This window comes from Temnothorax longispinosus, chromosome 4 (genome assembly GCF_030848805.1).
Source record: "Temnothorax longispinosus isolate EJ_2023e chromosome 4, Tlon_JGU_v1, whole genome shotgun sequence".
Lineage (NCBI taxonomy): Eukaryota > Metazoa > Arthropoda > Insecta > Hymenoptera > Formicidae > Temnothorax > Temnothorax longispinosus.
Window position 1 is genome coordinate 1,688,197 of NC_092361.1, and position 27,392 is coordinate 1,715,588.

The 27,392-nt window shown below is 36.9% G+C and overlaps 2 protein-coding genes across 2 annotated transcripts in view; one reads left to right on the forward strand and one right to left on the reverse strand.

The window, feature by feature from the left end:
• Positions 1-22,608, reverse strand: part of Sit (stuck in traffic) — a 125,426-nt gene extending 102,818 nt beyond the window's left edge. The window contains exon 1 of the mRNA XM_071777326.1: positions 22,589-22,608. The gene's annotated coding sequence lies outside the window, so the exon portion shown is untranslated. The remainder of the gene's footprint in view (positions 1-22,588) is intronic.
• LOC139812472 (very long chain fatty acid elongase AAEL008004) lies at positions 587-26,499 on the forward strand. The gene is made up of 6 exons (XM_071777323.1): positions 587-727; positions 9,881-9,953; positions 14,487-14,677; positions 21,194-21,331; positions 21,844-22,086; positions 22,618-26,499. The coding sequence occupies exons 2-6, from the start codon at positions 9,893-9,895 to the stop codon at positions 22,975-22,977; spliced, it is 993 nt and encodes a 330-aa protein (XP_071633424.1). The 5' UTR covers positions 587-727; positions 9,881-9,892; the 3' UTR covers positions 22,978-26,499.
• Positions 26,500-27,392: the final 893 nt, after the last annotated feature.

The window sequence follows — 27,392 nt, forward strand, 5'->3', positions numbered from 1 at the left end:
CTCTTTCTCTCTCTCTCTCTTTCACCTGGTTCGCCTTGGTTCGTCTCTCTCCTCCGTGCCTTCGCGTGTGCGTCTCTCTCTCCTCCATCTCCGTCGTCCCTCTTCTTCCGCTTCGCCTCCCCCTTTCCGTGCATCCACCGCCGGGCGACGTAGAAGAGGAGGAAGACGACGACGCGTGCCCGCTCGACGGCCGAAGAAAACTTGCGGCCGACGGCGGGCAGTCGTTACTCGAGTTTACCGAGCCGCAACGGCGAGAGGCATAATTTCTCGTCATTCACCCGTTCGTTCGCTCGCTCGCTCGCGGCACACTTCATCACGAGGTCGCGGCCGCGCGGGAAGAAACCGACCGACCGACCGCCGGCGCCGAGGGGAAGCGACGACGATCACGGAAGAAGAGAAGCGGCGCCGAGGTTATTGCCTCCGCGCTCACCGTTTTCCGAGGGAAGGTGGTGTGTCGTGCGTTTATGTGCGCGGTCAGGTGACAAAGGGAGAGACAACGACGACGAACGCGGGGTGTTGTCGCTGCTGCTGCTGCTGTTGCCGTCGCCGTTGCCGTTACTCCATCGCTGCTGTTAACGTTGCCGCGAGATCACGTAATCGCCGACGTGCTGCTGCCGGCTACGCGGTGGTGCTCGCGAACGAAGGGTGCTCGGTGGCGACGACGGACGGTAACCGGAGCGGACCATCCCACGGGGGCGTCGAGGAGAAGAGGGACGTGGAATAGCAGGTGGGTGTAACCCGCGCTGACGGCGATTCGCGCGCGGCCGCGTTAACGGCCGGCGGGGCGCGCCGCGTGATCGAGGAGAGCGTGCACGCGCGCCCGCGGCGCGTGTACCGGCGTCCGCCGCGGCGGTTACTTTGAGGTTAAGTGACGCACCTGCGATCGATCCGCCCGCCCCGCGGAGAGGAAACCTAATCTCGGAGCGACGATCGGGCGAGCCAGGAACGCGCGGAACGAAGGACGCGACCGAGGGAAATCGGCGCGCGGTATCTCGCGTTTCTCGACGTCGCTCGGCCAGGATAATGCGCGAGGAATGCGGCGGGCGGCCTCGTCCCCGCGGGCGCGCGAGTTTTCGTCCGTCCCTCGAGAGGATCGGCGTGCCGCGCCGGGTCTCTCCGGTTTGAGCGTTTTGTTATTCGCTCGGCGTTTCATTCGGCTCTTTTCTCGTTCCAACCGGCATACCCCGGGCTTGTAACCCCCCAAAATAACTTTCTAACCCAAATTCTTTCAAATTCGCGAACCGTCGGAATGTCAAATACGCGAGGCTCGACGCGTTGTTCTTGTGTGATATCTGGTTACCCTTGAATGTGAGAAAGATCGAAGCTAACGAGGAAGAGGTTTGACATTCGCTCGAGGATAACTTTTCGCTCATTAACATTCGAGTGTCCTCGATAATTTTTCGTCTTTTCGTGTCAGCGCGATTTATTAATCTCTGATCTCGATGAAATGGTCTCGCAAAAGGAATTTAGAAATTTAAACAATTAGGGAAGAATGCCATTTTACGGTCGGGACTGGGTCTTGGTAGCCTAATGATATTATTCATGAATTTGTACTACTATTATTGTTCTAGCTTTAATTGCACAATTAGAGATCACATTTCAAGACCGTAAGTAACGGCGCGTGGTTTACTCTAAAACTAAGGCGAAGAACTGTACATAAAATTCACACGAATAATATTATTATTAGACTACCAAGATCCAGTCCTGACAGTAAAATCACGTTTTTCCCAAATCGATTGTACATTATATCGTATATCGGTCGTGTTTTCACTTATTTATTTATTAGAAATTTATATTGTGTGTATGTGCATTAATACTGATATATTATTAAAAATATAAAGTCGTATGATTCTCGGGAGATCAATAATTTCTACAATGTAATACATAATAAATGTAATTTTATGCGAGTAGTTACATTCTGTGTAACAAAAATAAGGTATTTATTCACTATACGGGCACCACTTCTGAAATAAATACATATAATAGTAAATTTAATTATCGTTACTTGAACAAATAATGTAAATGGGTCAGTAATCGCTGTACCGTCAAGTAGAAAAAAAAATTAAAAGCATCGCTCGTCCAACGAATAAGTAAATCACTAACTGCAAAACGACGCCGGAGAATTTTTAACGATAAATAATGCACGCGCGATCTGTTTAATATATTCCAACCTTAATTACTATTGATTACTATAATGACGGACGAGCGTCAGAAAATACAATTTTATTTCGCAAACTGCACATGCTTTATTTGCGATTAAAATTGTAGCAAAAACTTTTCGTGCCGTAAATAAGCAGGAAAAAACCAAGGGTATAAGACAAACAAGATTGAATAACGTTTGGGAAAAAAAGAACTTCCGTTTGTTTGTTCTTCCATGTGTGTTCTCATCAGCCGCCGCAACGTAACGATTCAATCAGCGTTTTCGATAAAGCGCCGCGCCGTAATCATACGCTTTACGCAAAATTTACTTTCGTTGTAATCGCCAAGTCTCGCTATATACTGACGGCTCGAGAGCGGTTCATTCGGGCGCTTTCTCTCTTACGTTCAAGCGGCACGCTGCTGAAACGTTATATTAGCTGATAAGCAATACCCATAACTCGCGGTGAACTTGGTTGATGTCTTAACATTCTTGTATCTTAATTTCTATCCGCGCCAATAACTGATAGTTGAATCGTTTGCGACGCTCCTCGGGTGTGCCTCGGGTTCCGCTCCGAAAAAAATTTCATTCCGTGGAATTTTACCGAGTACCCCTAATTGTAAATTGACCTCTTTATCAATTGAAAAATAAATTGTACGAGACGATCCACGTTCGTTCTAACGCCCCCCTCGAATCGCGCGTGTCATCTTCGCGACGTTATAATGCCCGCCAACATCGAAAATGTTGCTCGGAGCAAATAAATGTCGCGACCAGACACGGCATTGCCAGAAGAGTAACTTTGTAATTTGAAACGCTGCAAATGGCTGCGAGGTTGAAACTTTACGAAGGCAATAACGTTACATCGTCGTTGCGGGTATTGTCACTTTGTATTTCTATCTAGTGCTAATTAAACGCCTATATAAAAATATTAACTAGTCTATGCCTTGCATAAAGTATATAAACTCAAAACATTTGTGGTTGTCTCTTCCTTTTTTTCGCTTTAGAATATTTATGTAATCGACAAAAATGTTCCCACATTTTCATCTTCAAATATTCAAACGTTATGAAACTCGAGAAAACGTTAGATGTTTTATATGTTTTATTAGTTTTGGACGTTCAAAAGTCTAACGCGTTCCAGAGTTATCAGAATTTGCCTCAAGAAGTTTAAAAAGACACGAAAAATTTGATGCCGACTCTAATAAAACTTTGGAGATTAATGCCACTTTCGATTTCAGCATCGTAACGTACGATAGTCTTTCATGAAGTTACATAAAAATTATCGCTTCACATCGACCTCTTATTATAGTCGAAACCGTAATAAAAAAATCTGAATCGTAACAAAGGGTAATCATAATAAGAAACCTTCATAATCACCTTCATAGTAAGAAATAATGAATATTTTCCCTACGATAGCATCAAGCTTATGTCAAGAAAAGTGTTACGTGAATTTTAGCCGTTACCTGTATTCTTAGATTTCTCTGATTAACTGCTTGAAAGCTAATTAAATCGCTAAGATGCATCTCATGCCTATATGTAAAAATACGCATGCTATTTGCGGCAATTTGTTTATTTGTAGTGTTGACTCAAATGCCGTCAGCAAAATATTGCGGACTATCATTAGCAATCGCGCGTCTGCACGAGTGATTGGATGATATCGCATGTTGGTTGCGCCTATTAGTGAATAAATAAATAAATAAATACGACGCGGAATATCGGAAACGCGACGAGTGCTTTTTGTTTTTCGACTTCGCGGGGTATCTGTTTTTTTATTTGTAAATTCAATATTTATGCAAATCAAATAGGATCGCCTCGCGAGTCCTCGCACGCCCGCAGCTATTATACACTCCGCGCTGGCCGGATTAATCGAAACGGTCTCGAGCCACGATCCGAAAAAAAAAAGAGAAAAAAACGCGAAGCACACCGTGTAAATATAGAATACACGCGCTTTGACCGCATAGTCGCGTGCCAACGTTGGGCTATCGATAAAAGCCTCGTTCCTACGTTCGATCGTTGTATTCTTACGTAGGGTATGAAGTTTAATCCTTCGCGTCTCGACCCTTTATAACAGCGGGATTTTTTAATTTCACGATTGACCTAAAATACGAAAGTTTCGGTTAGCGTGTGATAATTATACCCAATATATGTATCAGAGCCTGATGACCATGTATTTTGTGTATGATTACTAACATCATATATCTTGTATCAATATTGCAACGAGGACATTCTTTCGAAGAATTTGCTTACGAAAGAATTAAGAGAAAGTGCGACTTGCATGGCCGATTACGTACGCAAGTTTCAAACGATTCCTGCGTATAACGTATTTTGGCTAGAACCGATTACCGATTGATTAGACATTGAGCACAATTATGTTTCAAGTAAAAACAATGAAACGTTGGGAAAAAAGAACGTGGAAGAAAGAGCAACGTGACTTAATATGCACCATGCAGCTTATACATCTTCCAATCTTCGTGCGTTCAATGCCAACAGGAATATCTTATTACTGTTTGACACGTATTCATAATAAATAAATTTCAAGCATCAAATTATCGCTTTTCTCGTCTTTATCCGCGATTTCTGCCTTGATCGTCGCAGCCAAACGTGACTGCTTCGCGTTGTCATTTGTCGCGATAACGTATCTTCCATTGCGATTAATCGAAGATGTACGAGGAACTCGCGATAATCATTATAATCAAGAGACGTGGCTATTCTTAATTACGGTACGAAAATAACATTCCGTCCGCGATATAAAAAAACGATAAACCGATGATTACGTTGACCGGTATTATTTAATCTTTATTGCGTGTCGTTCGTATAATCGGCTGTATTACAGCAAGACGGCGAGCGAATACAACTTTCTACTCTCATAGAACGCTATAAATAACGGCGAAATTACGTTCATTTAAGAATTATAAATTAAACGCTACCGTTTTTTTTTTTCCCCCAATTGAATTCGCGCTACAAATCGTGGAAACGTTGACGTTTTCTCTACTTTTCTATTTCCATTGTGTTTATACCTTTCGCGGAATGCAACTTGTAACACATACTTCGCACGCGAAACCTGTTAAGCCGTACTTACATTCAATTATGCAGTTAATCGATTTATAGCAATCTATAATTTATCAGTTAATTATGGTATAAGGATGTTCTTTTTATTATTTATTTGAATATTTAATACGTATTTTGATATTAGAATTGTTGTTCAATCCATAATTCTCTCATGGATATCTACATCAGTCATAGAATCATAAATATCAAATTTACATTTTTTCGTGTTCAAATGTTAGAAATCTAATATTACACTCATAAATGCAAATTGTTGCATTGCATTGGAATTGTATTAAAGCGTAACAAATTTGTATTATCTTTTTATGACTCTTTTTATTTGCGATGCAATACTATATAAAAAAGTTTACAATTTGATTTTGTAATACTGTCAATAATAAGATGTTACAAATATTAATATTGATTTAACTGACTATTAACGAGATATCGCTGTAAATTAGTATCAAAATTTTGATTAACCGCGCACAGTTCTGTTCAGTTCTATTAAACGACACGTAATTCGGTAATTCATGAATGACATTCGCGATAGAAAATTCGATAATTTAATTGATGATATTTAACCGATAATGCATCGCGATGTGAATCATGAACAAGCGGCTGTTTGACGACGTAATCAGCCGTGTTACGAACAATACGAATCTGTCAGAATCAGAAAATGCTAAGAGTAGACTATTTAACTCCATATAGGTATTATGGTATTACGATAAAATTACGTAAGGCATCCTTGAATCTCTATTAAGAATAATCTTGAAAATAGATCTGAAATTGCTTTTTTGCTTGCAGAATTTAAATTAAATATAATGCGCTTTTTTATGATTTCCGGAATACATAATATTCGACGTTAAATGTTTTATAACGTTGTTTTAAATTAACGCTCGTTTGAAATTGAATACAGAGTAACATTTTTTTCCCCCTCTAAAAGCTGAGACTAAGTAAGTGACTATAAATTTAAATGTTATTGACGTCTCAACAGCTTCATTAGAAGAAAACTTTATTTCCAAATTGATCAAAATATATAACTGAAAAGATTGGCAACTTAATTAAAAATTTCTCCAAACAGGCCAGTTTGATTGCGAGATTAGTTAGAAGTTACGCGTGCGATTACGCATTGTTTCGTGTATAAACAAGATGTGTAATAACTTGCTTGCACTGCACGATTGGATCTGAAGGATATCATTCACGTTATCATTACGATAACATTTTTATATATAGTAATTTTAAATGCGGAATCTTTAACATTAAAAGGATTAGCTGCGATCGAATAAATATTACGCAATGCTAATTTAAATGAAAGGAAATAAAATCAAGGCACGTGTATATTTATTTAAATATTTATTTAAAATTATGGTAAATACCTGACCTATAAAAAGAACTGCTAATTTATTTTTCTTTTATGATTATTACATTTTATAATGTAACTCGGCGGTAAGAAATAGAAACTGATCCTAAAACTACCTGTGTGGCAACAAAAATTATTGCGCGACATAAATTACACGATTTCCTGTTGAAATAGCAATAATAATTGCTAAAAGTCATAATAAAATTGATAGACGATACGTGGAGACCTTGCATTTCGCACAAGATATGCAATTAATAGTGTTTTATATAGAACGTCGTATATCTATGAAAGATACAAATGCGAAAGAATTAAAAATGAACATTAAGAAAGGAATGTCGCACCGTTATCGTAATTAGACGGAATATTTGCAATTCGAATGCAGGATTGATTTATTAGAAACGCACTTAAGCGCACACCTCTAGAAGAGAAAATGTCAAACTGATTAATCCGGTTTTACGTCGCTGATAAACCATCACGTGACCGTGCCACAATCGTGCCGATAACGAAATGAGTTTTGTACCGGTTATCTAAAAAATGCCGTGCCAACTCTTTTAGCGCAAAAATACAACAAATTATTTTTCTCCATAAGTCAAATATCGTAATTTTATAAACCGCGTGCGGTATACGTCACACATACACATGCGTCCCTTCCGCGCTCTCCTTTAAACTGCCTAACTCTGGTGCAATTGTTTTTGACGCGCCGTAATCGTGTATTTAGTAACTTTCTCGCGGCACACTTCGCGGTACCGAAGGTAGCCTCCTTCGTGTCACTTTTCCGTCTCTCCTTTTTCTCTTTCTCCTTTTTGTTTCGAAGGCCTGCCACCGACGTCTGCTCACCTGTCTGTTTTACGTAATACGCATAATCGACCGGAGAAGCTACGCCACGTCGGGAGAGCGGGGGAAAGAAATTTACGCGACTCGATAAGTCTCGGCTAAATCCCGTTTTGCACCGACAAATGCTTTGGTCGCTATCGGCATTATATCTTCTCTTAAACATTCAATGATGACGACGACTAAACATAAGTCTCTTTGATATAAAATTTCACCGATAAGAAGAGAGGATTGATAACGGCATTCACAAGTGTTGATACGGTTAATATTCGTACCACATACGATGCGTTCTATAACGATCAGATTTTTTAATTCGATGGCAAATTAAATCGAGTGCAAAAGAAAACTTGATACGAATTTTTGGATCAAAAGAAAGCTTTATTAAATATTTTATGTAATGTAATTTGTTTTGTACTATTTATGTATTTATTATAGAAAAATCGCGCTAATCCGGTGCTATTAAAATCAAGTTGTGCCGAATTAATGAATTTGCCGGACTATCAGAATGTAAGGAATATAGGAGGTATACATAAATAAAATAATTGTGTATTTTGAAACTTCTGATTTTACGAATAATTTATCATATTATTCATCTAGCATAGCCCGGCTTTTAATAGTGTTAGAATTAATAAGATATTGTACTATATTTGAATGTCTACTTAATCACCTCATTTAGAAACGAACACTGCGCTTTCATATTTACAATCTGGCTATTTTATATTAATTATTAAAGCGACAAAATTGGCATCTATGTGTGTGGTGTGTGTGTGTGTGTGAGAGAGAGAGATTAAGAAGCAAACTTACAAATCAAATAAAGATCACGGAGAGCAGGATTGAGCAAATAAATTAACATGTTTATATTTAACATTGAAAATGATGTAATATAACTAATTATAATGTAATACTAATAATATAATTAATTACTCGGATATGTTGAATATGTTGGTGTTCAAATAAGAGTTGACATGAAAAATAGCTAGAAATGCCATCGCTACGAAAAAGATTAGGGAGTTTTTGCAAAAACTCCTTTTTAATTGAATAAAATATTCTATCATTGAAAGCAGTCGTGATGAATCTACACGTCATTTTGGGTTACATAATCGTAACCTAGAAACGTTATTATACAATAAACAAATTTCTTGACGTTTCCATTAAAAGAATATTGCTGGCAGATAATAAACAAGGTACATAATGACCATATCACATTTCAGCGTACAAGAATAATTTCTTATTCGTGGCACAGCGCGCGAAGTCAAACTCGGCGCCGTCTTTACACCGCTTGAACAATCATCGTGCCCGCATGCACTAAGTGCACTTATCAAATATGAATTAACTACGTAACCGCACGCGTAGGTCCGTATTCACTTTAACGCGATCGAGCGCATAAATACGCCCACATATACAGTCGGTCGCGCTCGACTACGCCTACCTTCCTTACACCGAGATTAGAGCTCAGTGTGTCAATGGCAAACGTCATCGCGGTCGTCGGTTTCAATGAAGATATTCGACGAAATGTTAGCTCGAGCACATTCTACGGGTGACCGTTACTTCGACCTACTAACAGCTAGACGGCATATTTGACACACAAAATCGGGACGAGGCGTGAGCGTATTAAGAAAATCGCACGTGAATTCGCTCGGAAGGAAATTAGCTCGGGATAGTCGATAAATCCTGTAGATGTAAGACGAAATTTAAAAGAAAAAGTAATAGCTTTGCGCTGTATCTTCATTATTGTATTATAGAAGAGACCGTTTCTTAAAACATTTTATAAAAGTTAAACAATTAGTTCTCACATGTATACATTTATATACATTTTATACATTTTTGGAGCATTGCTATAATCTTGACGGAGTATTCTCAGATGATAGTTATACTTGTTATTCGCAAAAGTATAAGAGACAAGTCACAAGCGGACGTATTCTTTGGTGATGGCTCTTAGCGAAACTTCTCTTTCTTCCGCGCCTTTATGGGAATTTCACTTAACACAACGTATACTGTGTATACCTTCATAGGTTTCATTCAGAATCGTTACTAACACGCGCGAGAGAGAAATAAAAGAGTCATCGTTTTCTAGTCAATGAAAGCATTGAGAATATTGCAAATATGTGTTCAAAGGAAACGATAGAATTGACTTCATTAGCATTATACTGATTTTAATATACATATATTATATTGAAACGTGTCGTTCTAAGTGCGTTATCCTTGACCGTACTTCGTTGGAACACTGTAAATCCAAGTGTGTTATTTCCACACACATAAACGTTTAAAAATTACAGATTTGACTGAAGCTCGTTTCACACACATGTTTTGTTGCGTGTTAAATTAACGCATTTAATCGTATTACATTGAAAATTAATACGTTCAACCGTGTCAAATGACGTGATTTAAAACGGCAAGAAATGTGTAAGAAGAACTTCAGTTAAAATAACACACTTGGATTTGCAGTGCAAAAGCGTTGCTCTCTCGAAAGTAAAATACGAAAAATAATTCTTATTATACTTCACTTTCAGATACTGTTCAAGATGACGAGCGCAGTGACGAGCCTGGTGCATAGTTATAGGGACCTTATGGACAATCAGTCCGGTAAGTCCGATATATTTCAATTCTAACATATTTTAACTCCCGCATCCAAGATCCCCCGATATCTTTTTTAACCATTCTATACATAAATTCTAATGTAGAACCTTGTTTTTTTTTACGAATTCATAAACTAACGAAAAAAATTAAAAGAGTAGAATATCAATTCTTTACCTATAGACCTATACCATTAGGATAGAGCTTTACAAACACGCGTTATCATTCCGAAACGGTCTCTCGAAACGAGTTTCGAAAACTCGTTTGCTGTTACCATTCAAAAATTGGCCTTTACGGACAAATAAGAGATCGAAAATTACGCGACCGTAAAAATGGATTGTTTCTCTGAAGAAGATCTCGCAGAATGCTGCTAAATTATTAAAAATGGAAAATTACCAACGTCGATCGATATTGTTGGCGGCGAAACGTTGACAAAACTGGAATTAATGCATGAGATGCATAGACATTTTTTCATGCGCAGTATATACTCGAATTCTGACATTTTCCCTGAACGACGATCGCGATAACGTTGCCACTTGACACACCGAATTCTAATCTCGGCATAAGGAAGTAACGCCACTAAAAGCTATTTGAGCTGCAGAATCGAATGACGGTAAAAATTGTTCGTTCCACTTTTGACAAGACTTGATAAATTCACGAGATTGAAAAGTAGCCCATCAAGTAATACATTCTATGTTGACACATTGCGTCAATGAGCCACGTGAATTAATGTAATCAACACACGGTGAAATGTGTTTATGCGCGCCGTTCTTTTCTTACCGGCATTATGTAACAGCCAGTAGTTTCGCAAATATGGTAATAGGGGAGAGATAAAGTAAAGGACATTTATGTAACGCGGCCTATTAAATGGTCCAGTATTGGATGTTTAATTAGATGACGTAACGTTCGCGTACGCGATATGTTGACGGACAAGGAAGAAAGGGGATCGCGCATCTCGCCCCGATGTTTTCTCGCCGATCGGGTGACCGTGTACGAGAGAGGCCGTACAAATTTGCTCGAGAGGTCGGATGAACGACGACGAGAAGCTCTTCTCGCCGGAAATCCCGCGCGTATTACAACCGAAATTTCAACGATTCCGAGAGTCTGTTTACCGCGCGTATTTTCACGGCGACGAGAACCCTCCCTCCCTCCAGCCCCCTCTTCCTCCACCCCCCCCTTCGGAATCTTCCGGCGTGGGGCGAGTCAATATCGTGTCGTAACGGCCGGCAAGCGTTCCGTTTCTAATTTCTCCGAGAGCCATTCGGGGAATCCTTGACCCCCGTTTTCCATACGAGTCACTCGGCAGTTCCTGTTTCGACATCTTTCGCGATATTCGCGTATAAGCGAGATACGATAGCGAAAACGAAACTCTCCCAGTAATTTTGATAGAATCTTATCCGTTTGTCTCCTTGCAGTTTAATTCTGAGAATAAATTATTTTTATTGCTAATAACTGGACATATTCACAGCCGCTGAAGTAAATTTATGTCACTTTAAGCTCTATTAGGTAATTGCCGCTGTACGTAATTTCATGTACGTTATTTTATATCTTTAGGAAGGCAGATGACTTTTAATTCGTATTTATGATTATTGCGACTATCTAACGCTAAATTTTCCGCCACTTATCCCTTCAACCATGCACTTTCGTGTCCCAGGCGTTTTTCAGTATGTTAATAGCTTTGAAAAATTCCCCCAAAATTGTTATAATATCTTTATATCTTCGACTAAAAACCAATGTAAAGAAAATTTGGAAATTATTTATTTAAATATTTTTTTCAAGTTCATCAAAATGAGCGTTTAAAAGATCAAGAACTTATTTAAAAAAATTGTTTTGATCCGGACGTGAATTTGACACGTGTCTCCCAGTTAGACGTCATACCCTAAAATCGCCGGCGAATTATAATATACCTTCCAGTATACTTAGAAAAGAAAAATTTATTCAAATTAGCCGACCAAAAATTCACAAACGAGTAAAAAGACTTTTTTACGAGATATGATTTGCAATTTATATTCTAAATTATTTCGAATATCCGGGTCCTCGCGAGCAAATTGTTAAAGAAGAGAGAAATCAGTAAAAATAAAATGCTTCGTAGCAAAAAACGGTTAAACACGAAAGGTACCTTATGACAGTTATGACAAACTTTTTATATGTTTATTAGCGTGACTAAAATAGAATTGTGGAAGATAATTAAGATCGATCTCGAATCACGCAATAAACCACACACGTTTGCCGGAGCCAATTGCCGGGGCATCCCTGGTATACGCCTATTCCAGAGGAATTGAAAGAGAGCTAACGTAAATAATGGACGTTCGTCTGTGGCGTCAATACGGCGTTGACGGGGTAAGATCGGCGTTATCTTTAATTGGGGCGTGACGAGAGCAAGAAAATTGCACCGTCGTCCGACATTTCGCCGCGACGCGACGCGTCTTGAAATCGATGAAAACAGTAATCCGCTAGTGTGTGGCGACCGATATAATATTTTTTTCCTTCTTTTTTTCCTCATTATTAATGCGGAGGGAAGGAGAGAAGGCTTTCGTGTCACGCGGAAAAACAGCTGTAACTCCGACGAAGTGGCGTCGACGTCGCGGGTATCGGTTGGCGACTCGTATTTTCCCGCTATCGTAGGCCGTACAGACGCGGAGGCGCCTGCCGTTGCTCGGTCGTTGCGACGACGGGCCGCCCTTTTGCCGCATTGTTGATTTCGTCAAAGTCCTCCGCGAAGGGTATTACGTAACGGCCGAATAGACGAAATTCGATGCAATATTCACCGTCGCCTAAGCGCTTCGCTTTGTCATTACAGGTTGCGTGCTTCGTAACTCGCCTGCTTGCACCCATACTTTCCTTTCCGATACCAACCGGCGGCGTGCGCTTGTTATTGGGACACCGCATCGCTCTCGCGTCGCTTTTTTTCCTAATCGATTAGCGGAGCAAAACTTCCGTGTGTATCTGACTTTCCTACGTCAATATCGATGTCAAGAGACGCGACAGTGTCTCGCGCCGGATACATAAATCTTTTACGTCAAGATTCAACGCGCTTGGATGTTTTGAAACCGTCAACGCCGAGTCAACGCCTCGTAATCGTAAACTAAACGGTCAAATTAGCTCGTTAATTATCAACAGCGTGAACTATTAAAACCGAAGCATAATATCGACGATAAGCCGCGTCGCATCGTCAGCGTGTAATCGAGTCGTCAATCAATTGTGTATTGACCAAGAGCTCAAGCTGAAGAATGTTGAAAAAAAAAGCAGAGAAAGGGAGAGAAGAGAGAGAGAGAGAGAGAAAATCGTTCCACGTATCAGTCTCGTATCCGTCGGGTCGCACGAGTGCGAGGGCAATTTAGCGGAAGGCGACTGCTCACTCATTCGCGCCTCGTGCACGCACTCGCGCCTTTTTCTGCTTCCTCGTCGTCGAGGGTGGATAGAAAAATGACGATGGCTACTTTCTAAGCTGCTCGGAAGACCGAACGTGTTACTGCATGAAAATCATCGCTCGGGATAATAATTCTTTTTCACAGACGCGCGATTTAGAAATCTTTTGATTCTGAAAGAAGACGCGCGCGAAACTGGTAGGACAACCGATCTGACATTTCTGCTAAATTTCCCTCGTAGTTGATACCCGGCGTTACAACATCGGCAGATTCGAACGCGCACTTGTCGACAATGGTGTAATAAATTCTCGTCCGCAACGGTACTTCCTGTCGCCAGTTACGAATTTTGACCCCGTTACAGGTGCGCGTCGCGGCGAAACATTGCATAATGCGGAGACAACTTTTAAATTGTCATCGCATGCTCTACTTTCCAATGTATATGATATACAGTAGACTCCCCTTCATATAACACGACAGAAAATTTTTAATATTCGTTTGTTTCAAAGTGAAATAAGAAATATTTTACTGTTACACCTTTAATATTTATTTTTAACATTTTTTTTTTTATAAACTTACATCTTTTATAAATGTTTCCACATGCATACATGATCTACATACACGGAGAAAATTTTATAGTAAATATTACTATGGTGTCGCACTAGCTGCGGACCATCAAGACGCACAAGTTTAAATGCTATAATCTTATATATAGTAAAATTACTATGTCCATAGCATTTAGTGCTATGATCATAGCATTTAATGCTATAATTATAGCATTGAATGCTATGATCGTAGCATGAAATGCTATGGACATAGTAATTTTACTATAAGTCTATAGCATTTAAACTTGTGCGTCTTGATGGTCCGCAGTTGGTGCGACAGCATAGTAAAATTTAATATAAAATTTTCTCTGTGTATGTATAATCTATGTAACTCATATATATATAACACGGAACGCATCCCTCGTGTTACACGGAGGTCTACTGTACATTATTACGAAACGTCGATACTCCGCGAGGAGCGGAAGTTTCGCTTTGTTCTTGCGCCGGCTCTCCCTAAAATCTCATCTGCTTCCTTTCTCAAATGACTTCACGCGCAAACTTTCCGCGACTTCTTTTCGTATGTGATTAAACAGTTTCTTGCTTTTCTAATGTTACGTTCTCTCTGTTTCCAGATTCCAGGGTGAACGATTGGGTGATGATGAGCAGTCCCTTCCCAACCGTGGCGATATGCCTGTCGTACGCTTACTTTAGCAAGATTCTGGGACCGAAACTGATGGAAAATAGAAAGCCTTTCGATCTTCGGGGGGTCCTTATAACGTATAACTTCCTACAGACCCTCTTTTCCACGTGGATATTCTACGAGGTTTGTTTCTCTTGCGTTATTTCTCTAACACCGGTTTTATCGCTAGAGGAATCAACACAATAGGGGGTTTATTGTAACTACACACGACGAAATTCCTATAAATAGAAACCTCCACGCACACAAACATGTTATATTAATAATTCAAGATTAAATATGAATTAAGTAAAAGTAATTGCAATATACGAGATCTTTTAAATAAAATTGAATTAGATATCTCAAATTTGTTCACGCTCAAGAATAATTCATTTTATATCCGTTAATAAATATTGGAGTAACAGTTTTCGTCAAAATTCACGATCCACGATCGTTCGCGTTGAACGGAGTCGACGAGATTACTCCTTTTATAAATCCGTAATCACGGCGATTCGACCGCGATTGTCTTCCCGCGCGGCGATCAACAGGGAATTGCCTTCAATTATTCCTCCTCCGCCTTTTGTTTCGACATGGTCACAATAACTGCCGTTGGCTCGATCAGGCAACAGCCTGCGGTTCCGAAGGATTACTTCGAGGGAAATCGCGATCTCCCGAGTTAAAATAATATCCTATCGAAAAGAAACAAACTTGCCGAGTGCTAAAAGCACTTCGAGATAAAACACCAATAAGTCACTGTTCTGAAGCGCCAAATAAATATTTTTTTCCCGAGTTTTTTCCATCATTAACTTTTTTTCTATCTCTCAATTTATTCATTTACTATCTTTTTAATTTACTCATTTGCTATCTAGATTATGTGGCGTGCATGAATGACACGTTCTGATAATATATATACGCGATTATCGGACAATGAAACTTTTCATAAACATGTATCCTGGTCGCGATTGAAATGTTTTATTGTTGTCTTTTCCAACACGGTGATATTGGAATAACAAGGACAATGGAATTCGGTTAAAAATATGCCGACTCGTGGACTTAATTATTGTCTGCGAACGCAAATGGAATTTGCTCAATCGAATGTCTATTGCTATATCACTCGCAATAATCAACGTACATTACGTATTTATTAACGAAACGTACATATTTATCAATATTGTAATTCGATCGAGACGTATTTCCTGTAATCAGGTCAACATCTAGGTCAACTTTCTAATATCATGTTCTACTTCGGAAAAATTTTTAACACTTAATTTCTGCGTCCATTATCGTGAATAATTTGAAGCAACAGAGATAATGTTGCAAAATACAAAACTAACTTTTAATGCAATTTAAAAGATTTAATTTGCTTGAAAAATTACAACTGACGTCATTGAAGAAGTTATATTTTTGCTAATGCAATGTATTTGTACGTTGATTATTCTATGAATTGTATATATGATTATATATATGAATGTGTGCATGTAGTTATATATCTCCCACACTTCCGGACTTGACCGATTGGCGTGGATATAATATTTAAAGGCATGCATGCTAATCATATCTGGGCCCGCGTAGTCAATATTGCGTACACATATCGCGGTACAGTTACGCGAATGTGAACATGTTATCGGTGTCACGCGGAAATGATTAAAAATGTTATCACCTCAAAAAAAAGATAGGTCACGGTAATGGCCAAAAAAACGCCTTTGATCTTTTTTTATATCAAAGTTATTAAGAAGATATGAAAGAATTAAGAAAAGATATGTCACGAAACGTGTCATATATTACATGATGATTACAAAAAACCACATCTATCTTGTATCGATATGAATATAAAATAAAAGAGAGAGAAAAAGATATCCGCACAAAACGGTTTCTATATTATTACTTTCAGGGAAATTATTTTAAAAAACATATAAATTAAAATTATAATATATTATAAATATATATAATATGATATATAAAATATATACAATATATATGCAATATAATATTTTCTTTAAGAATATCTTTTGAAAAAATTAGGCAAAAGAAGATACAGAATAAGTTTGATATTTTATAGAAATTCTCACGAAATAATACGAAAGAAGCACTTGTTCTTACTTATTCTCACTTCTTTTCTTTTTTTGTCAATTTTTCATAAATCTTTGCTTCATATAAATTGATATTTTATATCTTGTACTTTCCATTAAATTTTATTTTGTATATATTTTACAAACTACCTTTAACCTGTCATAATCTTCTACAGTATCTAATTGTAAGACGAGTTTATCGAATTATTTTTTCTAATTTTCCTATTTTTTACTCATTTTTATTGCGAGGCTATTCTATAGAGTTAGGACCGATATCACAGTCTCCGCGCGATTAACGTGAATACAGGTATAGTATAACTGAAAGAGATTAATGTTTCTTAAAATTCTCGTATCAAGTATTTCATTAAATGACAAAACGAGATTCTTGCATCTAATCGTAAGATTTTTTTTATATTTCATATTACTTTCCGAAATAATTTTAAAAATTGCTTATATATATATATTAAAAAGTGTTCAAGAAAAAATTTATAAACTGTAATGAGATTTTATTTCATTTGCAATAAACAATAGTCGTCTTGTATAAAAAAAACTTTAATTAAGCGGATTGACGTCATAAACATGCTTAAGTATTTCATTTAAATTCAGTGAAGACATTTGGAGACCTACAAGAAGAACTATGTACCGTATATCATTTAGGTCTACGAACGTCAAATGAATAAATTAGAGAATCTGTTAGTATAATCGACTCATGTCAATACGACCGAATAAGTTGAATTGGCGGTAACTTTCGTTTGAACGGAAAATATCTAATAGCGTTTTTCATTGGCAGAACTGGTGCGCACTCAGTGCACATTAAAGCCGTTTTACACTGATTTAATCTCTAATATTTAAAGTAAAATGCAAATATTTCGACTGATAAAATATCCAGTACATATTTTACCAAATAGTGCAATAAAGAATATTGAGAATTTCATGATTTAACCCGTTTATGTTAAACACTTTACGTTTTTGGTTTGTGTACGACGGCTTTAATGTGCACTGAGTGCGCACCAGTTCTGCCAATGAAAAACGCTATAAGTATTTGTTTAGAATCAATTCAAAAATATATGTATGTAAAACGAAGAAACCGCGTTCATTTTGAGAAGTGCTGATTCACATTCTAATAAATTATGTCACAACTATAATCACGCCACATAACAGACTTTGACATTTGATTCTAAACTAAGGGCCGATATCACAGTCTCCGATTAACGTGATCCTCCGCTTAAACTCACTCTTCGTCTCTTTCTAGGGGGGACAGTTAGAAAGAGATGCAGAGTGAGTTTAATCGGCCCTTAGTTTAGAATCAAATGTCAAAGTCTGTTATGTGGCGTGATTATAGTTGTGACATAATTTATTAGAATGTGAATCAGCACTTCTCAAAATGAACGCGGTTTCTTCGTTTTACATACATACATTTTTGAATTGATTCTAAACGAATACTTAGATATTTTCCGTTCAAACGAAAATTACCGCCAATTCAACTTATTCGGTCGTATTGACATGAGTCGATTATACTAACAGATTCTCTAATTTATTCATTTGACGTTCGTAGACCTAAGTGATATACGGTACATAGTTCTTCTTGTAGGTCTCCAAATGTATAGCTTCACTGAATTTAAATGAAATACTTAAGCATGTTTATGACGTCAATCCGCTTAATTAAAGTTTTTTTATACAAGACGACTATTGTTTATTGCAAATGAAATAAAATCTCATTACAGTTTATAAATTTTTCCTTGAAACTTTTTAATATATATATATAAGCAATTTTTAAAATTATTTTGGAAAGTAATATAAAATATAAAAAAAAATCTTACGATTAGATGCAAGAATCTCGTTTTGTCATAATGAAATACTTGATGCGAGAATTTTAAGAAACATTAATCTCTTTCAGTTATACTATACCCTATACCTGTATTAAATTACTGAAAGGATATTACGCACGTATAATTTTACATAGGTATTAGGTACATAAGTCGAACGAACACACGCGATAAATGATAATCAATTCCGCGATTAAATCAATTTTTGCATATCGCTCAAAACATGACCGATTCTGCGAAGTTTGTTATCGTATTTGGCGTATATTCGGTGAAACACGGATTAACGGCGACCGTTAGTTCTTAGGCCCGGTCTACAATGAGTCGTATGTCGGAGTCGGATGTCGCAACGTAGCCGATGGTCCAATGAGAGAATTTCTTTTTCGGAAACGAATTTTCCTCGTTGAATCATCGGCTACGTTGCGACATCCAACTCCGACATACAACTGATTGTAGACCGGGCCTTAAGCGGCAATTTCTAGCAGTATTCAACGATCGATGAGCAATGCAAAATGTCGAGCTGAATCGATAAAAAGAATTCATAGCTTCGCGAACGATAGATATTTTACGACGCGTAAAATTGCCATTTATCCCTTTGGAAGTTAGAACGGTCGGAAGTCGAGCTATACTCGACCATCACATTTTATTCCAGCAACTCGAATGTCGAGTGTTCGACATGGATATTTCTAAGAATTTATTGTATTTTTTTTAAATGTTATTAAATCTTCAAATATGGCGACGCATTATAATAAAATCCAGTGTTTTCGGAAATAAAAGGTTTGTATTTAATTATCGAGTTGTTGGAACAAAATGTTGATATTTATTGTAGAGTGCAAGAGGTTAATTATGCCTATTGCAATCGTGTAACGGTAAACTTAACTTGATAAGGTCGTACAAGTGTTGTAAGCTATAAGAGAATATCCTGTAAGACCAGATGTTACACATCGCTCTATAACTCTACTTGCAAATTATGCAGAAAGGAAATCAGTAAAAAGACAGAAAAGTTTTGATCTTTTTAACCGTTATCAATGTTTACTTTCCTAAATAACATAGCACAAAATAATAATTACAATTTTATGCAATATTTTAATTAAGGAAGTATTCTGGGTGTGAAAAAATTGAATCGTAGAAAAAGTTACTTTTTCATGAATTTTTTGTAGGAAAACGAAAAAAAAGCGAGTACATTGAACTTTGCATGTTCTTTTAACCTTATTTTAAGAATATATTTTAATTTTTTAAGTAACAAAAACGTTCTTTTTTATGTTATATCCTAGTCACTAGGAACTCGCAAGAAAAAACGTATACAATATGGACGGTGTAAATGATTCTAGCTGTTCTAGATATCTGAAACGCAAAAATAAAACATTTTCTCATTCAGAAGAAGTGTGGCTATCGTCTGAATAAACGTTATACGTTTATTAGTTTATTAGTTCTTCTTATAAATAAAATACTAACAATCATCATTCTTTTATGTTTAACATATTTCAAATATTTTACGCATATTTGAAATGAATGTTTAAATTTCTTTCTCTCGTTTCATCATTTTTATTTCGCAAAGCAACTGAATCCGATAGCATGACATCATATTCCATTCAGATACATATTATCACATTGAAACAAAAATAAGTATGAAGAAATAATTTAAAAACAGTGTTAAAAATTCGTTCAAACTTAAGTGGAAGATGTGCCGAGCGAAGGTGTGTAACGTAACCGCAGCTAACGAACCAATATTTATTCGCAATTTTCCAAGCAAATTACCAATCCTTGAATCAAATGATATATTGATGTCTACTTCAAACTCGTGAGTATTATCAATGTTGAATTGCTGACAGTGACAGATAAAAAAAATTACACAAGTGAAGTACGTAAAGAAATCTCGACATCCGTGTGTAATTTTTTTTTTTTTGCTCTTTCGAGTATCACATATTTTTGGATTATTCAATTCGTTTGATCTTCCACATTTAAATCTCAGTTAAAAATGGATTGTGATTCGATATAGTTACGTAATTGAATGCGATTAAGGATCGGTATAAATGAGAGTGGGGAGTGTAAGATTAATTTACTTCGCAAACATAATGGTCGCCCTTTCGACGCGCAACAGATTATAACTCCGGAGTATAATTGGAACCATTTAGCGAATTAATTCCACGCTCGCAATGACCTCGTGAACGTGTCTGACGCCTTTCAACCACGCGAATCCATTCTTAAATTCAAGGAAATACAGTTAAACAAACCGTTAACTCAAAAATTACATATGTCCGTCTGCCGGACGTGTATACATGCGCTTGCTTACATTTCTATCTTTTTCACACGTTTTTAAACACGTTTCAAAAAACATTGAAACATGCGCATAATTTGAATAATAAATTTTCGCGAAAAAACCTTACTCATCAGCTAACTTGATTCGAGTTTTATAATTTTAATAGTGCATAAATTTATGAATTACGAACATTTTTTGCGCTAAATGTAAATTATATGTTCCATTTCAAAAAAGCAAACTTTTATTTTATATCACGTCAAAGTTAAACAGTTAAAATTGAAATTTTTTGTATCTTTTTACTGGTTTTCCTTGTTGCATAATTTGCAAGCAAAGTGAAATATGATTTTAATCCCGATTTTAGGTGCAATTATAATTGATAATCTTCCAAGATAATCTTCTCTCGCGTTTCATAACTCGTGTCTAATGATTATGTCGCGGGAACTCACACATAAAAGACTTTATTGTCACTACAAGCAGCGTAATCAAATGGTTCGAATATTCATTGTTTCAGTATCTTATGAGCGGTTGGGCGAAAGGTTACAGCTTCCGATGCCAACCGGTGGATTATTCGTCCAGCCCGATGGGCCTCAGAATGGCAAGAACCTGCTGGTGGTACTACTTTAGCAAATTTACCGAGTTCTTCGATACGGTGAGTATCGATTTTCTCTTGACTTGTCGATATCGGGTAAACCGAAGAACAGATGTAAAAACATAAGTTCCACTTGATAAATTCATTTATAACTTTGGAATAAATTTCAACAAGCATCTGAAATACTTGTCGAAGATTCTTTCAATAATTTGTATAGAAAAATAGCTGGCTCCGTCTATATCTATTGCTTTATTTAATGTTTATGTTTTTAAAGATATATTGAAACTTCCCAGCTTGTAGATATATTGCAACTCCACCGTTCGTTCTATTACTTTTTATTATTCTTATTAATATGAACCATCATCTCGTTATTTATAAGCGTTTTATATATTTATATAATTATTATATATATAAGGAATATACATAGAACTTGTTGAACATTAATCGGAATGGTATTTATTATACCATTGGAGAGTTAACGAAATAATCCGTTGGGAAAATACTTTAAGCAAAATTATCAAAATACCGAGAAAGATGAAGAGAGTAATCGAAAAGTTTGCATGATTTTTCAGCTGTTCTTTATTCTGAGGAAAAAGAACCAACACGTCTCAACGCTTCACGTAATTCATCATGGGGTAATGCCTTTTTCCGTGTGGATGGGAGTAAAATTTGCACCGGGCGGCCACAGCACATTTTTTGCCCTCCTAAACGCCTTCGTACACATCGTGATGTACTTCTACTACATGGTAGCCGCGATGGGACCACAGTTCCAGAAGTATATCTGGTGGAAGAAGTATCTCACTACCATGCAAATGGTAAGTTCAGTGTTACTTCGTATTATTATGGACTTAGACGTGACAATTGCAGCTACTACAGAACTTCATGCGCTATTATATCTTTTGTAAATAGCGTTCTATTGATATTTTGTCGACAATTGAGCGCATTTTATATTTAAAATATAGATATTCTACATTTAAAAGATAATATATTTTTTTACACAATAATGGATTTGAGGGGCCAATTCCGGATACAGTTAAAAATTTACACGCAGAAAATGTGTAACTCTTAATCATAAAAATGACCGATGTCCAATAAAATTTAGTTAAATAAATGGAATTGACAAAGCGGATTAAAATGAGCCGTTGACCGAGTTCTCAATTTGTTGAAATCCCATTCACTCTGTAATCCCACTTATCTGTCTGTGTTACTACTTAGTTTCTCCAGCCTTTAAAATACATCAACATATTTCGGGCCACGGCGATTCAGCACAAATTTTGTATGCGTTGAGTTTTTATCATCGCTTTCATTATTACTTACCTGGCAGTTTATCCTTCTTCTGGTTTCAGATACAATTCGTGATGATCATGAGCCATCAGTTCCAATTGCTCTTCATCGAGTGCAACTATCCGCGCGGTTTCATGATCTGGATCGGCTTGCACGGTGTCCTGTTCCTCGGGCTGTTCTCGGATTTCTACAAGACGAAGTACACAGGCGGCACGAGGAAAAACTCCGGGAAGAAGATGCAAAACGGTACGTCCGGTGGAGGAGCTTGCATGCCGGTTTTGGATGATAACGACAGTGCGACGCACAACGGCGTGTCCTCGTACACCACGATCTACAACAAGGAGTACAACAGCTGTTACAGCAACGGCACGAACAACGGTTACGTCGCCAACAATAACATTACGGAGAAAAAACTCGCTTAGGACACGTGGGAAACTCGAACACTTTTTTCGGTGTGTCGGTCAGCTGCTCGTCTTGTCGTACCTACAATTACCGTTCGTCTATCGTGAAAAATCATTTCGCAACATGTCCACAAACTTAGGCGTGAGAAACACGAAGCCAAATTACACGCGTGTGTAAAGAGGACAAAGAGACGAGATTCTCGGATGAAAGAATGGCATGCATAAAAAACGAGACGTCTCGTTAAATATTCTGCATTGTTAGCAGAGCAGTAGTTGTGTTCACTAACATAGTATCATCGACGACAGGGCTGTTACGACGTTCGTGTTAAAAATAATAGGAAGGGAAAGGAGAAAAAAAATTAACGCGGTACTGCATGGTCGCTAGAAAAAAAAATATTGCGGAATCTTCATTTCTGAGTTTTGGTGAGATTTGGCGTCGTTGAATTAGTGATTTGTGATCTGCCATACGAAAATAGAACATCGATAATACTATCGGAAATTGTTAATAGTACAGATAAGAACATTAGCGCAAAAAAAAACGAGAAGACTACTTTTATGGTTTTCATATTTGACATTATAGAAACTACGCTGCGATTTATAAAAATCTTTAAATTGCGACTAGTAGTTTGTGCTAATTAGAGAGAGATCGCATTCGACGTGAATGTGAGAACAAGCTGGGTAATTAAAGCGCACACGTACATGACGAGGAATGTAGAGCATTCGTCGTTGATAATTATACAAGCAAGAGCGGCGTGTTCGCTGAGCGTGCAATTTTTTTTGTACTGGTTACGTATGTATCGAATACGAGTGTGGATGTTTCTTAGTCGTACGTAATTTCTCATGGCATCTCCCATTGAGGCACATTGCTGAAACTGAACCATTTCTCTCCTCTTACTATCATTACCAACTCTGTCTCTTTTTCTAGCTCCAACTGTGTTCAGAACTCTAGTGTTCTTAAAAATTATAATCAGCGTGCAAACGAATTCGGCCAGAATATCGTACGACAGAGTTGGCTAAAATTATATTGGTAATTATAAGCTAATGATTCGTAAAAATGATCAACAAGTAATTGGAAACTGCTTCGTTTCTTTTTCCCCAACAACTGTCGAGTTTTTCTCAAGATAATTATATATCTTGCCATTATTTAATCAATTTTTCAAACATGACAACATTAAATTATTATGATCTTAAATTTACCCTGTGTTTGTTCTAAATTTTTTTTATTTTAGGTCCCCATATTTATCCTATTTATAAAATGTATTTTTATTTATATTGTCCCATATTTTGTCCGAAAATATAGCAATAATTTATTTAACATTGATAATTTCTGCTTTTTATCGCTCGTCGTTCCCTAACTTCACGGAAGCCTTACGAATTATTAGCAGCATGTATCAACGTCATCGGCTATACCTACATATAATTTCCCACATATTTAATTCACTGCGTAGCTTGATTCTACTACTGACGGTACGGTGACGTCTATAGTAAGCTGCCGAAAAGAATTTGCTCGAATTTGCTTTGATCGCTTTGTATTCAAACACGAATAGCAAATGTAAGCCGCACTGCGGCTTGTTATTATCGTGCACGACGCGACACGGGCGCTTTAATCGATCGGAAAAGGTACACGGCATTCATGTCGCGAGAATCACGAAGCTCTAGTGTCGTAGAATCAAGCTTCAAGAAAAGGAGCGCGCACCGTGCTAAGCGAGTGCTTTCTTACACGCAAATCCGTAATAAGTTTTGATCACGCGGTCGCGGAGGAGCCGAACGAGTGCGAATGTGCCTCGAAGTTATGTATACACATACACGCGGATAATACTATATTCGAGGGGGAAGGGCAAATGTTTAGAGATCGTAATAGTCGCACTACAAGATTAATATATTTGTACACACTTCCTATTTTTATGAATATATTATTTATGGTGATCCAGACTTAAATAAAAATCTCTGATGATAAAACGTTTTTCTCTCGACTGTAATAAATTCAACCTCGGCTATTTTTACAGGCGAATAAGCTAAGCTCTAGCGAACGAGAGTGAGAACATTTAAACGTTATAGTCTTACATCGTGTTCGTCATAATGAGCTTCCTCATGAAAGTATACACACATCGGATGACGATTAGTCTGCGAGACAAACGAAAACGAGCGTTCGTCATCGAAAAGCGTTCGCGCATTTCTTTTTATTTATGCGTTTATACAACGAGTCTCGCATTTGTAAAACGTTTAAATCCTGCTTTATCCAAACGCGATGACTTCTTCGATTAAAACGCAGAAGCGCATATAGGGTGATGTAACTTACGTAAGCCCCCGGAATGATAAAAATGTTAAACAATGGGAATATGTATATTTAATAGATTATTACACATAGAATTAATTTATGTACGTAAACGCGTCTCCTATGTTTCTGTTTATTGCAATGCATTTCGAAATTGACATTGCGGTCGCCGATTTTGCATCGTCAATTTTGTTATTCATTTATCGAGGCTTAGCTTTGTCGCTCCGGTTTCAGTATAAGCGTAATGGTGGTCATTGTCATGTCTCCATTATAACGAAATACGAATGACAACGCATACGCATAATCTGAAAAACTGCCGTAATTGAATAAGAGCGTGCACGAAATTTCGTAAGAGGCGTGTGAATTAAAAAGCGGAAACCTAAATTAAGAGAAATATTTAGCGAGTTCTCTCAAAGCGTTGGAAGATAGAGCTTTACGTAATTTTTTTATCTTACGCACAATAAAAAAAATGCGATAAAAAAGTAAAGTTACTTCCTAACTAGTTAGACGTCTAGATGATAGTTAGGCGTACTGTGTTACGTTACCTTAGTCTTGTTTAAGTTGTGATATTGCGGTGTAACAATACTAATTAACATGTTTAAGAAGAAAAGAAATTTGGCGAAATAAACGATGCAGCGTATTATAACTTTTTTTTATGAGTATCTTCACAAATAACCGTTTTTAGCGAGAATAGTAGATCACGTTAGGACTGGAAGACTAGTGAAGGATCCTGTTGCTTGACACAAAACGCACAGAATCGAAAGATTGCGCAAAACGTTTGTGTTCCTCACCGATAAATGGATTGTGAAACTGTTATTAGCAGAGATCAGGGAAATCTTCCGATTTTTATTCTTATTAACGAACGCAATACTTTTCCTAGAATATTACTGCTTCTGTATTTTGCACTTTATTAACATAAGTAAGCCAGCGAGGGCTTTTTTCTCACGCATTGACCGCACAATATTTTTCTAACGTGAAACCAGATTGACTGCAACAGCTATCTGCGATTTCGCAGTATAGCTTTAATCCTTCATAAATCTTGTTATTTATCGAGGAAATGACTATCATTATTTATGACGGGGTAATTACTAATATTAATAATATCTCCATTCTTCTTATATTTCCAACAACAGTTTTACGAAACAATTCCGGAAGTTTGTATGAAATAAAACAACCGAACATACGCCGCATTTTACTTGTTTTCAAATTTATAATATTTTATTCTTAAGGTTAAAATCTTTATATTTGAATGTTTTACTAAAACAATTGTTTATATTGTTTGATTATCGATAAGTTACATGTAAGTTATACATATAAAACGCAAAGATCCGCGTAGTATTTGAGGGCTGAATAATAAAGCGATACTTTCACATGTACATAACGAGCGATCTGTGCGCGTATGGTGTGCTATCACGTTTCACAATTTCATGTGTTTTCAAGCGCACTTAGTAAGATCTACCGAGAAGTGCGAGAAACTGCGACAATGAGAGAGCGTATCGCGTCATGTACCTAAACATTACGAGCTCTGTAATGATTCTCATTATATTTTTGTACATAATTGGGGAAAATTACGAGAGAATAATAAAATGATTGAAATGAAAGAAACTTGGCGTACTTAAATATATTGCGAGGAAGAGTTAAAGACACGTATACAATGTGAAATTTACCTACAATTTAAAAAGAAATTTGCCATATAGTTTCGAGTTTTTTTTTAAAAAGGACATGTATAATTTATATAATTAATTTTTACTTGAAATTTCTCGCCATACATAAAAAATTATTATTAAATAATTTTCATTAACCGAGATTATTTTGAATAACAAATATAATAAATATAATCTCAAGTATCAATTTTATATTTTACTATGAGCATAAATTAAATAAATTATTTTATATATTTATAAAATAATTTTGGTAATAAATCGTCCTTTAAATCTCCAAAAATAGAATACAATTTTTCAAGATTGATACAAATTTTTTATTTATTAATATTGATAAAACGAAATAAATGATTTTTAAATTTCTGCAGGTAATTATTTTTGGTAGCGCGAAGTGCTGCAATGGCAGAAAATGGCATCTCTTATTTTGGATATTTGCAACATTATTTAAATATTACAAAAAGTGCAATCAATGTAGCTAATTACAAAACAATGCATTTTTC

Excerpts from the sequence above, each read along its gene's own strand:
- LOC139812472 (XM_071777323.1), top strand. The coding sequence starts at position 9,893 with ATGACGAGCGCAGTGACGAGCCTGGTGCATAGTTATAGGGACCTTATG. Across the intron at positions 14,678-21,193 it reads CCACGTGGATATTCTACGAG|TATCTTATGAGCGGTTGGGC; the intron begins GTTTGTTTCTCT and ends TCATTGTTTCAG. Across the intron at positions 21,332-21,843 it reads TTACCGAGTTCTTCGATACG|CTGTTCTTTATTCTGAGGAA; the intron begins GTGAGTATCGAT and ends ATGATTTTTCAG.